Source organism: Ursus maritimus, unplaced genomic scaffold (assembly GCF_017311325.1).
Source record: "Ursus maritimus isolate PB19 unplaced genomic scaffold, ASM1731132v1 scaffold_15, whole genome shotgun sequence".
Classification (NCBI taxonomy): domain Eukaryota; kingdom Metazoa; phylum Chordata; class Mammalia; order Carnivora; family Ursidae; genus Ursus; species Ursus maritimus.
In genome coordinates this window covers 26234282-26249872 of record NW_024423897.1, presented here as the reverse complement: position 1 = coordinate 26249872, position 15591 = coordinate 26234282, and the positions used below count along the sequence as shown (strand labels likewise).

Here is a 15591-nt window from a genome sequence, read left to right as displayed (position 1 = left end):
ACTACTTAGGGCCAGAGCTGAAAATAGAAGTCATGTCTCTCCACTCCCAGTCTGGTGCTTTTTTGTTTATTAGAACTATATTAAAAAGTAAATGCTGATAATAACTATCTTTGCAGTTTGAGTTTACATGTTAATATACATGTGAGAATTTGTGAGCATTTGAATGTATAAGGATGTCAGATAATTTAATTCCATTTTGACATTCCATATTTACAATGATTTTATATAAGAGGTGTGAAAAATCAGAACAACAAAAGCAATGTGGCCAACTGAATTTAAAAGTAAGCAATCTACAAAAATCTAAATGTCTAAACCTTTAAGGATGGCATAGTAGCAGCGTATAGTTCTAAAGAGATCCAGGCACTGGTAATGTAAAATAAATTTTAGTAACATGTTTGGATATTCTGTAAGTGTTTATAAAATCAGATAGGATGCAGACTTACTTTAAGAAATGGACTATGGAATAATTGACATATTTGGGAGAACATGGATTTTGTTACTCAGTTTTTCTCCAAAGGCGGGTACCTTTATAAATCATATTTACTACTCAGGTTTTGGAAGCTCATCAACCTCAGATTTTTAAAAAATCACCCTGACCCATACTACATCTTGGCTAAATTTTGACTAAAGAAGGAATACTTGTTGGTCCGTTACAAGTGCAGTCTGTGCATTTGAAAAAATTACTTTAATTCTTCGGAAAGAAAAAAAAGTTAACAAAAAAGGCAGCCTTATGCCTCCTTTACCTTTCAGAAGTTTACTGTGAAGTGTAATTTACTTTATATCTTTGGCTCAGAAACCACATGTTTTCTCAGTAGCAGAACACATTATACCTCTGATTAAGATCAGCCGTTGTTCATTGTGGCTGGCATGAGCTGAAACATCCAAGTAATTGCAATGTGGTTCAGGAAAATTCACAAAGAACACAATTAGTTTAATAATTTTGCTTTGAAGAGAAGAAACTTAAATGTGCTCAACATTGCACAAGCTTTCCAGATTTAGCAGTAATCACCATTATGGCAGACTTTCCACCAAATGGGAAAATATGAGATGTTGTCTTGGGGCTTTCCACTCTGTGGCTCCTTCACTTCATTCCTTTTATACATGTATCAACCCTTTTAACTGCTGTTCCAGCAGCCATTCTTGGGGTTCAGTGACTTCAGTGGGACTGCCTCTCAAAGTGGGTTTTCATGATGCAGATACCTCCCTAGTCAATCCTCCACCCAATATGTATCAAAATATGTTGGCTTCCTGCCTTTTCCCTAGAGGACCCTGCTTTATGCCAAGTAAAGTTTACCAGTGAACTCATGTGATTGATGCTCTGTTTCCAATGTATGTGTGTTTTAAGTAAGGTCTATTCAAGCTTGGGGTAAAAAGACTTCTCAAAGGTTCTATCACATTTTCTCTTACAATTTTAATATAATATTTATTTTCCATTGTTTATAGTATCTTTTGAAGTTGAAATTTCCTCCTTGCTAAACTTGTCATTTCTTTGGCTCACCTCATTTCCACCCCTATACCCTTCATGACCGAAAGTACTGCAGCTAATGGGGCCACTATGTAACTTTATTCTCCAACATGACCAAACACTCCATTCATTTGGGGGGAAAAAAAAAGGCTGACTGGCGGGGGTACTTGGCACTCTGGTAGTGACTTTGGCTTGGACATCAAAAAAGAGTTAGGTGAAAAGAGTGCTCATGAAATAATGTAAATATGAGACAACAATCTCTAGAAAACTATCTTTTACAGAGGAAAAAACATAAATATGAAGTAGAGGAGTCACAGAACAGCTACTCTTCAAATAAGTAAAATAATGGTCATAATGACAAGAATGACTATTATGAATAGCAAACATTTCTCAGGTTATTAAATTTTATTATGACTAGAGCTTTTTCATGGAGAAGAACAGAATATAGGATGAACTTTTAGAATGAGTGAATGAGAATCAGAATTAGTCATTTTAGAATGAGCGTAGAGAGAGTTAGAATTAGTCATTATAGAATGAGTATAGAAAAGAATCATTTCTCTCACTTTGATGATCTTTGAGTTCATCAGGTGTTTCTCTAGAGATCAATAATGAGATCTAGAACATTCTTTAATCCTCTTAATCTGCACACAAATCTTTGCAATAGTGCCATAGAAAATCAAAAATCTAATAGAAATAAAATGTAATGAGTTAAAGCAAACTTGCATTAAAATTTGAAATAACAATATCCATAGTTCATGACACAATGTGTCTTGGGTCTTCACAGTGACCATGTGGGTTTGAGCAGATATCATTGTTACCATCCTCATTTTCTAGACAGGAAACTAGGACTCAGAGAATGAACTGCCAAGGGTTTAATATAGCAAGTATGTGCCAGGGCCAGGACATGGAACACCAACCTTCTGACTTTCAGCTAATTCTGTCCTGTAACAACAAGTATTCTCTGGAACCTTGACCTGTGGAAATGCCTCCTGTGTCATGCCAAAGGCATATATGACATTCTGCTTAAGCAAAATATTCAGCCTTTAAAATGGAAAAGAAGACTTCACAATTAGGACCTCTTAGCTGGTCACATGAGTCATAAATTCCCAGGTCTGTCTTATTCAGATTCTTAGAGCATCTGATACAATCATTAATTCAGTCACTTAGTAAATACTTACTGAATGCCTATTTTGTTTCTGGCACTGTTATAGGCCATTAAGGGTATATGAGTGGACAAAATAGATGAAAATTCCTGCTATTGTGATGGTTGTATTCTACTGGGGAAGGAGGGAACAAAAAATAAATGATAAATGTAATAAACAGGTAAGTTATATCAGATGTCAGAATGTGATAAGTATTTGAGAAAAAAGAGCAAGATAATGGGGATTGAGAATGCTGGAAATTCCTGAAATTCCATAAAGACTATGCTGATACTTTTCTAGGATCTTGTTATTTTTATGCAGCTTGGGAAAAGTGAGACTGACTTCAGATTAAGTAGTAAATATATGTACTTTCCAGAGCTGCGAGCTTGATGTCAGAACAAATAGCTTCTAGGAAAACACATGAAATTGTTTTAGATCATATTCTTGCTAACCCATTCTTTATCACTCATCCCAACTCTCGTGCTCCCTGTCTCAATCCTGGACTACTACACTACTGTTTTCTAAGCTGTCACACCTCAGGGCTTCCTTATCCAGAATATGCAATAGGCCATGGCTCCAGTTGCTATTTCAGGTTATTTCCAGGGATCACCCTACTGTAGGGGCCTTCTATTGCCCTAGAAATCAAATATAAACTACAGAGCCTTTCCTTTAAAGTCAGCTGCGTGCCACTCTCAACTTCCCTGCTCCAGTTTATACAGAAACTCTATACTGTGTTCCCACCACCTCCTCATTACCCTCATTTACAGCCCTCGCTCTCCTGTTTTCAAATTTTGCCTGGGCTCCGCACTCTCTTCTCTCCTGTTTTAGAAGTCACAGTAACTTTTCTATTAACATGCCATTCAGAACTCACTTTTCATCAATTATCCTAGATTTTCCCCAGTTAATGGTACATGTGTTCTAAACTAAGCAGTACTCTTCTACACACTTATAACTTGTCCATTTGGATGATGGAATCTTAGAATTGGAAGGATCTTTGGAGGCCTATCTTACATCTATAGTAGAAACAACTTCCAAAACACCCCTGACCTCATTTGGGCCTGAGGGGCTGCCTGACTGGCCTACATAGGCCCTGTCAGTTTAAATCTAAATTAAATCTCCGCAAGCCCACCACCCAACTATCTCTCTCCCTAAATCTCATGAGATGGCTATTGCTACTATTTTCAAAGAAGAAGGAAGGGAGGGAGGGGTCCTAGATTAAAACTTTATCCTCCCTTCCTGTTTCAGGTAGCTCTTGGTATATAATAAATCATCTCAAAGCTCAGTGAGCTCAAACAATATTTTTTATTACTTCTCAAGATTTTGAGGATGGCATAGGTGTTTCCCTGCTACCTGGGGAACTGCATGAATGCTCATCTGGTAACTCACTTGGGGCTGGAGGGTCTAAGATGGTTTAACTCATATGCCTGGCTGTTCATGCTGTTGGCTCAAGCACTGCTTCTCCCCCATGTGGCCTCTCATCCTTCTGGATGGGCTACTTCACAGCATGTGATCTCAGATTTCCAAAAGAGTGAAGGGGAATGTAATGCATTTTTTTAAATTATTGAAGTATAGTTGACATACAATGTTACATTAGCTTTAGGTGTACAATGTATTGATTTGACAATTCTATATATTACTCAAGCCTCAGGAGTCACAGTGCCATTTCTGCTGCCTTCTATTTATCAAGTAAGTCCCAGTTTGAGAGCAGGAAAAACAGATTCTGCCTTAGTGAAGGACAGTGAAGGACAATGTCACATTACAAAGAATGCAAAAAATTTCTAAGCCATCTACTACAGTTTCAAACCTCTGGATACTGGGGCACCCAGATCCCTGCCTAGGGAATCAGTGTCCTTTCCTCATGTTTAAGACAAATTTGTCCTTCTGGATCCACCCCTTCTACTAGCTCAGGGGCTCTACTTACTCTTCTGTAATATTAGCCTTTCTCTTTTTTTTTTTTTAAAGATTTTATTTATTTATGTGACAGAGAGACAGACAGCGAAGAGAGGGAACACAGCAGGGGAGAGGGAGAGGAAGAAGCAGGCTCCCAGCGGAGGAGCCCGATGTGGGACTCGATCCCGGAACACCGGGATCACGCCCTGAGCCGAAGGCAGACGCTTAACGACTGCGCTACTCAGGCGCCCCCTTAGCCTTTCTCTTGTCACCAGTTCTTTCTCAACATCATTTATCAATATACAGATGCTTTCCATAATAAAATTAAACTCACCTCAAACCCTTGATGGTTTGCCTGGAAAAAAAAAAAAGCCCATACGTATTGGCATGGCCCATCTCCCTCTTTTTTAGCCAAATGTCTTGATATGAAGTCTGCTCTTTACTCATGCCTCCCATTTTTATATTCTTTCCTCTTTGGCTTTTTGATACCACTTTCCTGATTCTCTCTGTCCTTCTCTGGACACTCCTACCACTTTTCTTACTTTGCTCATTAAAATCTTAAGTGTTATTTTTTCCTTCAGCTCTCTTCTTAATTTGTACTCTCTCAAGGCAGTAGTATTTACTCTTAGGGCCTCAACCATGCTCAGAGCATGCTCATATATGTTTTACGTGGTTTCTGAGATGGTCACCAGCAAGACTGAGTCCAGAGGCCTGCAGAAGTAACCCATTATCAATGCACTCTATTGGCCTTTCTTTATCATTTTCCCCGCCTCCACATTTGTGTGTACTTAGAATTGCCTCCCCAAAATCTACCTGCACCAAAGTCCTTGTCTAGGGTCTGCTTTTGGGGGAACCCAAAGTAAAAGCTTATATTCTAACTATTTGTAGAATTGGTTCTCCCTTCCTCTCCAATTCCTAAATTCAGATCCTCTTTTCTTGTCTGGGTCTAGAAACTCTTACCTTTACTCTCTGAGTCTAATTTGCCGCTTTCCCAATATATTCATGACACTGCAAGCAAATAAGCTCTATAAAGCATTTGATCATGTCACATCCTTCTTTAAAAGCATTGGTGGTTCCCAACTCTCCCCTCCATATAATAACCCCAAAGTTCTTAAACTGGACCATAGGAACATTCCTGATCTGGACACTATTTAGCTTGACAGGCTCCCCTTCTATTCCAGCTACCCTGAGCTACTTGAATTTACCAAAGAAGCTATTTCTTCTTGCTTCTAAGACCTTGCTAAAGTTGCACCAAGTTGTGATCTATTCAGTATTATAATAGTCCATTTATAGTTCTGCTTCCCCACTAAGTTTTAAGCAACCTAAAAAAAATTGTGTTTTATTCATTTCATATCCCCAGGGCCTGGTGTACATGCTGGGCTTATAAAATGTTCTTAATAAACATTACTCAATCTGTCTAGCCTCAACTTAAATATTTTCCATAATAGTAGGCTCACTACTTTTCTCTAAACTGTCTTAACTATAAAACTAATTTAATTAATCACATTACAAAAAGCTTTGAAAATATTGGGGAAAGAACACTAACCACAACTTCCTTAATATAATTTTTTTTATGAACTCCCTTTTAATCTATGTTTTACATAGATAGAGTAGTTCCATTTTACAGATGAAGAAACTAAGACACAGAGGGTAAGTGATTTGTCCTAAATCATACAACTAAGAAAATGACAAAGCCATGATTTGAATGCATGAAGTCTGGCTCCAAAGTTCATGCTGTATTTAGTGGAGAGAATTAAATTACTTAGTATATGGAAAGCACTTAGAGGAGTATATGGCACAAGGTATAGACTTAGTAAGTGTCGGCTATTATTGTCATTGCTATTATGATGAGTACATTCAATATAGTTTGGTATCATCCACTTTGAATTGTCATAGGTTTTCACTAAATGAGATAGATTTTTACTTTGAATTAGATCATAAGTGATTTTAATACCACCATGCAATCTTACTATTATTCTTTATGACTGCAATATTCTATAGAATGGCCCTGCAATAATTAATTAGTTCTTGCTGTTGACTATATCTCTTTTCATCTTTCATATTATATATAACACTATGAGCATTATTTTTATGCATTAAGCTTTTTCCCTTAATTTAGGCCATTTTTTTAGGATAGATTTCCAGAAGTAAAGGTTTAAACAATTTTATGGTGATTTAGGCATATCAAAAATGGCTTTACAAAGGCATTATATCATAGCTATGTTTTAGTGAATCTGTTCAACAATTCAATATTTGCATGTTATAAAACATTTTCATTAATACTAGCTTTACCCAAAGGACTTACACGAAATAAATCCCATTTCTTTTCAATATGAGAGACTTTAAAATATTTAGATTTTTTAAAAAATATATGCTGTTAGCACCTACACTCCTATGGAACCTCTCAACTCTCCTTCAGATATTTTTTTTTATGCTAAACATCCCCAACTTTCCTCAAGCATCTCTGATCTGAGAAAATTACCAGGCACTTAACCATCTGAGTCATAACTCCTAAATACATTCCATTGTGCCTACGTCTCTCTTAATTTGGAGATTACAGACATGGTCTGAGAGTGCAGAGCACAGAGGGGTGATCACTTTCCTTGATCAAAGCATCTATTTCCAGCAATGCAGCCTAAGGTCACATTAGCATTTTTGATACTAAAATACACTGTTGGTTCATCTTTACTTGCTATCAACAAATCCGCCGTGTCTTTTTTACATGAACTCCTATTAAGTCAGATTGCCCACATCCTGTATTGATATAGATAATAGTATGCAGCTAAGTGAAGTTATTTACATACGTTCATATTAAATTTTAACTAGTTTCTTAAGTTTCTTTTATTTAAATTTTTTATTATGTTATGTTAGTCACCATACAGTACATCATTAGTTTTTGATGTAGTGTTTCATGATTCATTGTTTGCGTATAACACCCAGTGCTCCATGCAATATGAGCCCTCCTTAATACCCATCACAGGTCTATCCCAATCCCGCACCCCTCTCCCCTCTGAAGCCCTCAGTTTGTTTCCCAGAGTACACACTCTCTCATGGTTCATTCACCCTTCTGTTTACCCGCCCTTCATTCTTCCCTTTCTTCTCCTACCGATCTTCCTACTTCTTATGTTCCATAAATGAGTGAAACCATATGATAATTGCCTTTCTCTGCTTGACTTATTTCGCTTAGCATAATCTCCTCCAGTGCCATCCATGTTCCTGCAAATGTTGCGTAATCGTTCTTTCTGATGGCTGAGTAATATTCCATTGTATATATGGACCACATCTTCTTAATCCATTCGTCTCTTGAAGGGCATCTCAGCTCCTTCCACAGTTTAGCTATTGTGGACAATGCTACTATGAACATTGGGGTGCATATGGCCCTTCTCTTCACTACATCTTTATCTTTGGGGTAAATACCCAGTAGTGCAATTGCTGGATCATAGGGTAGCTCTATTTTTAACTTTTTGAGGGACCTTCACACTGTTTTTCAACGTGGCTGTGCCAACTTGCATTCCCACCAACAGTGTAAGAGGGTTCCCCTTTCTCCACATCCTCTCCAACATTTGTTCTTTCTTGCCTTGTCAATTTTTGCCATTCTAACTGGCATGAGGTGGTATCTCAGTGTGGTTTTGATTTGAATTTCCCTGATGGCTAATGATTTTGAACATTCTTTTATGTGTCTGTTAGCCATTTGTATGTCTTCATTGGAAAAGTGTCTCTTCATATCTTTGGCCCATTATTTGATTTGATTATGTGTTTCCCAGGTATTGAGTTTGAGAAGTTCTTTATAGATCTTGGATACCAGCCTTTTATCTCTAGTGTCATTTGCAAATATCTTCTCCCATTCTGTGGGTTTTGCTGACTGTTTCCTTTGCTGTGCAGAAACTTTTTATATTGATGAAGTCCCAAAGTTCATTTTTGCTTTTGTTCTCCTTGCCTTCAGAGATGTGTCATGAAAGAAGTTGCTAGAGCCGATGTCGAAGAGTTTACAGCCTATGTTCTCCTCTATGATTTTGATGGATTGCTGTCTCACATCGAGGTCTTTTATCCATTTGGAGTTTATCTTTGTGTATGGTGTGAGAGAGTGGTCAAGTTTCATTCTTCTGTATATAGCTGTCCAATTTTCCCAGCACCATTTATTGAAGAGACTATCTTTTTTCCACTGGACATTTTTTCCTGCTTTGTCAAAGATTAGTTGACCATAAAGTCAAGGGTCCATTTCTGGAGTCTCTATTCTGTTCCATTGGTCTATGTGTCTGTTTTTATGCCAGTACCATGCTGTCTTGGTGACCACAGCTTTGTAGTATAGCTTGAAATCAGGCAGTGTGATGCCCCCAGCTTTGTTTCTCTTTTTCAACATTTCCTTGGCGATTCAGGTTCTTTTCTGGTTCCACACAAATTTTAGGATTGTTTGTTCCAGCTCTTTGAAAAATGTCATTGGTATTTTGATCGGGATGGTGTTGAAAGTGTAGATTGCTCTGGGTAGCATCGACATTTTAACTATGTTTTTTCTTCCAATCCATGAGCATGGAATGTTTTCCATCTTTTTGGGTCTTCTTCAATGTCTTTCATCAGTGTTCTGTAGTTTCTAGAGTATAGATCCTTTACCTCTCTGGTTAAGTTTATTCCGAGATATCTTATGGTTTTTGGTGCTATTGTAAATGAAATTGATTTCCTAATTTCTCTTTCTTCAGTGTCATCATTCGTGTATAGAAATGCAACTGATTTCTGAGCATTGATTTTGTATCCTGCCACATTACTGAATTGTTCTATAAATTCTAGTAATTTGGGGGTGGAGTCTGTTGGGTTTTCCATATACAGTATCATGTCATCTGTAAAGACAGACAGTTTGACTTCTTCTTTGCCAGTTTGAATACCTTTTATTTGTTTTTGTTTTCTGGTTACTGTTGCTAGGCCTTCTAATACTATGCTGAACAATAATGGCAAGAGTGGGCATCCTTGTCGTGTTCCTGATCTTAAGGGAAAGGGTTTCAGCTTTCCCCGTTGAAAATGATATTCGCTGTAGGCTTTTCATAAATGGTTTTTATGAGATTGAGGAATGTACCCTCTATCCCTACACTCAGAAGGGTTTTAATCAGGAAAGGATGCTGTATTTTGTCAGATGCTTTTTCTGCATCAATTGAGAGGACCATATGGTTCTTGTCTATTCTCTTCTTAATGTGATCTATCACACTGATCAATTTGCGAATGTTGAACCACCCTTGCATTCCAGGGATGAATCCCACTTGGTCGTGATGGATAACCCTTTTAATGTGCTGTTGGATCCTATTAGCTAGAATCTTGTTGAGAATTTTGGCATCATATTTATCAGGGATATTGGTCTGTAATTCTCCTTTTGGATGGGGTCTTTGCCTGGTTTGGGGATCAAGGTAATGCTGGCCTCATAAAATGAGTTTGGTAGTTTTCCTTCTGTTTCTATTTTTTGAAACAGCTTCAGGAGAATAGGTATTATCTCTTCTTTGAATGTTTGGTAGAATTCCCCAGGGAATCCACCAGGCCCCGGACTCTTGTTTTGGGGAGGTTTTTTTTTATCACTAATTCAATCTCTTCATGATTAATTGATCTGTTTAGATAATCAATTTCATCCCGTTTCAGTCTTGGTAGTTCATAGGTTTCCAGGAAGGCATCCATTTCTTCCAGGTCTTTTAATTTATTGGCATATAGTTGTTGATAATAGTTTCTAATGATTGTTTCTATTTCCTTGGTGTTGGTCGTGATCTCTGCCCTTTCATTCACAATTTTATTAATTTGGGTCCTTTCTCTATGCTTTTGAATAAGTCTGTCCGGTGGCTTATTGACCTTATTAATTCTTTTAAAGAACCAGCTTCTAGTTTTGTTGGTCTGCTCCACTGTGTTCCTGGTTTCTAATTCATTGATCTCTGCTCTAATCTTAATCAATTGTCTTGTGTGTGGGTTAGGGCTATTCTTCTGTTCCATTTTCAGCTTCTTAAGGTGAGAATATAAGGACTGCATTTTAGATTGTTCTATTCTTTTGAGTGAGTTTTGGACGGCTATGTATTTTCCCCTTAGGACAGCCTTTACAGTGTCCCATAGGTTTTGGACTGATGTGTTTTTGTTTTCATTGGTTGCCATAAATTGCTTCAGTTCTTCTTTAATTCCCTGGTTTACCCAATCATTCTTTTTGTTTTTAATGTTTTTTTATTATATTATGTTAGTCACCATACAGTACATCCCTGGTTTCCAATGTAAAGCTCGCAGGATGGTCCTTAGTTTCCAAGTGTTTGAGTTTCTTCCAAATTTTTCCTTGTGATTGAGTTCCAGTTTCAAAGCATTGTGGTCTGAGAATATGCAGGGAATAATCTCAGTCTTTTGGTATCGGTTGAGACCTGTTTTGTGACCCAGTATATGGTCTATTCTGGAGAAAGTTCCATGTGCATTCAAAAAGAATGAGTATTCTGTTGTTCTAGGGTGTAGTGTTCTGTATATATCTATGTGGTCCATCTGGTCCTGTATATCATTCAAAGCTCTAGTTTCTTTGTTGATTTTCTGCTTAGATGATCTGTCTATTGCTGAGAGTGGAGTGTTGAGGTCCCCTTCTATTAACATATTATTATCTATATGTCTCTTTATTCTGATTAAGAGTTGGCTTGTGTATCTGGCTGCTCCCCTGTTGGGGGCATAGATATTTATAATTGTTAGATCCTCTTGTTGGATACACCCTTTAAGAGTAATATAGTGTCCTTCTGTATCTCTAACTACAGTCTTTAGCTTAAAATCTAATCTGTCTGATATGAGAATTACTACCCCAGCTTTCTTTTGAAGTCTGTTGGCATGAAAAATGGTTCTCCATCCCTTTACTTTCAGTCTGGATGTATCTTTAGGTTCAAAATGAATCTGTTGTAGACAGAATATGGATGGGTCATGTCTTTTTATCCAGCCTGCACCCCTGTGGCATTTTATGGGAGCATTTAGGCCATTCACACTGAGAGTAATTATTGAGAGATATGATTTTAATGTTGTCATGTTGCCTGTGAAGTCTTTGTTTCTATAGATTGTAAATTTCTGTTCTGTATCACTCTTAGGGTCTTTTTACTTTTGTAAAACCCCCCTTAACATTTCTTGTAGGGCTGGCTTGGTGGTCACATATTCTTTCAGTTTCTGCCAGTCTTGGAAGCTCCTTGTCTCTCCATCCATTCTGAACGACAGCCTTGCTGGATACAGTATCCTTGGCTGCATGTTCTTCTCACTTAGTGCTCTGAATATGTCTTGCCAGCTTTTTCTGGCTTGCCAGGTCTCTGTAGACAAGTGTGACATTATTCTGATGTTCCTCCCTCTGTACATGAGGACTCTCTTCCTCCTTGCTGCTTTCAAGATTGTTTCCTTGGATCTAAGATTTGTGAATTGTACTATTTTGTGACATGGTGTCAGTCTGTTCTCATTGATCTTGGGAGGGGTCCTCTCTGCCTCTTGGACATGAATCCTTGTTTCCTTTGCCAGATTAAGGAGTTCTCAGCTACAATTTGTTCAAATATCTCTTGTAGACCTCTTTTTTTCTCCATCCCCTCGGGGATGCCGATGATTCTGACATTGGAACGTTTCATTGAGTTAGTAATCTCCCGTAGTTTTTTTTTCTTGAAAGTGGAGTTTTTTAAGCTATGTTTCTTTTCTTTCTTTTCTATCATCTCATTCTCTAACTCACTAATTCATTCTTCTGCTTTGTTTACCCTGGCCATCAAAGCATCCAGTTTAGACTGCACTTGATTCATAGCATTCTTAACTTCCACCGGATTCATTCTCATTTCCATCCTTAGAGTTTCTAAATTTTCGTTAATATTTTTGTTAATAATTTTTTCAAACCTACACATCATCTTGACCATTGTTACTCTGAAATCCATTTCTGACAATTTGGTTATATCCATATCCATTAGTTCTGTGCCAGAGGCCACAGTCTCTGTTTCTTTCCTTTGTTGGGGGTTCCTCCTCCTTGTCATTCTGATGAGGAGTGGTTGCAGGGATGTACAGAGCCCAAATTATTGACCAGTACCCAAGCAAGATGCACTTGTTTTATAGGGACCTTAGGGATGTGGGCTTCTTGTTTTTTCAGCCTGCCTTCTGGGGGAGGGGCCTGCTGTGCTGATAGTCAGGCAACCTGTTTGGGTGGAGTTGCCCTGCCCCTGTTGGGGGGGATGGGCACAGTGAGAACTGGTTTTTCCAGGTTTTAGTTCTCTGGGGGCTTTCCCTGGTGACTTTCTTTGACTCTTTGGAGGGTCAGAGCAGCAGTGACTATATTCACACCTCTGTCTCAGAACAGAGAGATCGCAATCTGCTCTTCACTGAGCTCTCCTGGCCACTCTAACTCCCTTTCTGTCAGTGCTGCTAAAAACCCACAGCTTCCCAAGTTGTGCTCCCCATGGCCGTTCTCCCAGTCCTTGCTCCCAGGGCCGGCAAGTCTCTGCCCTTTGTGCTTCTAAAACTGCCAGCTGCCCCCACTTCCCACATGTGCTCCCGAGCTCCCGGTTTCAGTCCAGTTCACGCTCGCACTCAGGAGCTCTGGTTTCAGTCTGGTTTGAGTGCGAGCTCCCGAGCTCCCGGTTTAAGTCTGGATCGTGAAGGTGCTGCCAAACTCCTGGTTTCAGTCTGGTTTCCCAGTGGCTACCGGTCCGCGAGTCCAGCCCACTCCTCAGTGCAGGAGGCTACTGCTCCCCAGTGCTGCAGCTGGGCGGCTCCCTCCCCCTTCCATTTATCTTCCAATATCTGTGCACAGATTCACAGCTCCGGGCTTAGTACCTCAATACCCAGCGCTGGAGTTGTTCGTCTGTAGAGATCCAGATGTATCTTCTTACGTCTCAGGCTGATTTCGTGGGTGTTCAGGATCATCTGGTAGATATCCAGCTCGATTAAGGGGACCAGCTAAAATAGGGTCCCCTACTCCTCTGCCATCTTTTTTCCTCTCCTGGCTGCCATTTTGAACAGTGCGGGTGGAAAGTAAAGTCCATCAGAGAGCTACAGTCTACTATTTTACTATTTCACTCCCAAAATGTTTTAGTAAGTGACTCATCAAGAGATGGAAATGTAATCTGTTGTGTTCAACAAGAGCCCCAAGACTCTTTCACTGAAAATAAAGAGATAAATAATCTACTGAAAACAGGACGGAGTCATTAAGATTTATCACGCATTTTCCTTCCCTGGTTCAGACTCTTATCTGCTCTGCCCTGGCTGGGCTGCCTATTAAGTTTCTTATTCCAGAATGTTGAAACACTTCTGATTGCCCAAACAGATATATTGATTTACTTGATGCATAACTTTATGCTTTCTGTATCTTCACAAAAGTCATAAACAAATATATACGCTAAAACAGTCCTGAATACATTCAAGGGCACGTAATTAGAGTCCTTCGGTACATAGTAAACATCATCTTTGTATGTAGATTTTCAGCCAGCAATGAATCAGCAGCTGTGAATCCACCCATGTGCCTTAACACTCAACCACATTCATCCACCCTACTCCTGAAGATATCACAGGAAACTTTGTTAAATGGCTTCCTAGGACTAAAATACATCATGACTACATTTTTTCGTTAATTGTTATTTAAGTGATTCTATAATTCTGTCTAAAAAGAGAGTGAACGATTTTAACCTGGGTCTTATAACTATCCTTATTTTCTAAGTGATTACAAGCTAGTATATACTAATATTAAATCTTATGATAATCAAATATTTATGTTTGCTAACTTCTCTATGAAATTATCAATTCCTCATAGGAAAAAGTCATTTGTATTTCCATGTATGTTTTATAAACTAACACAGCAGCAGGCTTAACCAATAATTATTATTTCAGCTCCCCAATAAAATATATAATAAAGTAATATGTAATAAAATAAATAAATTATACTGCAATCTCTCCTCTATATATTTTATGGTGTTTAATACAAATCAGCCTGCAATTTGAAGACACTCAGCTTATTTTGAATAATATTGCATTACTAACTTATTTTGAATAATATTGCATTACTAACATAATCTATCTGATTATGTCTATGAGAATTACTGTCATTGTCTTAGAACTAGTCATAAAATAACTAAAATAAAATGTTTCCTTTTACTCAAAAATGTTAATTGAGTTATTTAACTTCCAGGGTGCTTGTTGGTTCTCCTTCAGTTGGTCAACCCAAGAACAGAACTGGTGATGTCTATAAGTGTCCAGTTGGGAGAGGCAAACCATTACCTTGCATAAAGTTGGATCTACCAGGTATGTAAAGTCAAAACGTTAAAGTCTGATCCTAAATTATATCCAGCATTCTCATTCAAAATAAATTTTAACTGAAGAAAAGATTAAAAGAATATATAAACATTCTTCAGTTCTTATCATTCAGATTCACATAAAATGACATTTTGATTGTCTGTCCTTCATTTGCTTTAGAATTCATGATAAAATATCCATAGATTTAGAAATAAAAGACCTTTCCAAATAACCCCACCCATTACATTGCCTCCACAAAATTTATCTGTATCTTTTTTAAAAAGAAAATAGCACAGGAATTGTAATACATAAATTTTTTTGAGGAGAATAGCACAAGGTAAATTTATATAGAAATAGATATGTTGGGGCGCCTGGGTGCCACAGCGGTTAAGCGTCTGCCTTCAGCTCAGGGCGTGATCCCGGCGTTATGGGATCGAGCCCCACATCAGGCTCCTCCGCTATGAGCCTGCTTCTTCCTCTCCTACTCCCCCTGCTTGTGTTCCCTCTCTCACTGGCTGTCTCTATCTCTGTCAAATAAATAAATAAAATCTTTAAAAAAAAAAAACAGAAATAGATATGTTTGATAGAAATATCACTGTAATTCGAACATGACTAGAAAATCCCTACTAGAACTATCCAAGAATTAGAATCCTATCAGTGTTCTAAAAGTGTTAAATACCATTAAATTAATATATACTTTACAAGTTTAATTTCAATTCTTGTATTTTTCACTTCTCTTTTTTTCAATTTCCTATTTATTTATTATGAACATTTTTCCTTTACATTTATGAGCATAGTTACAATAGCTGCTTTAATATCCTTGCCTCATAATTACAACATCTGGAATATGTCAACATCACTTTCCATTTATTA

General features: G+C 37.9%; 1 protein-coding gene across 2 annotated transcripts in view; it reads left to right on the top strand.

The window, feature by feature from the left end:
• The window catches only part of ITGA1 (integrin subunit alpha 1), a 160973-nt gene that overhangs the window by 55943 nt on the left and 89439 nt on the right, over positions 1-15591 (top strand). For both annotated transcript variants that reach the window (XM_040630446.1, XM_040630445.1), the window contains exon 3: positions 14615-14727. In XM_040630446.1, the coding sequence (XP_040486380.1) occupies positions 14615-14727 (113 nt within the window). The remainder of the gene's footprint in view (positions 1-14614; positions 14728-15591) is intronic.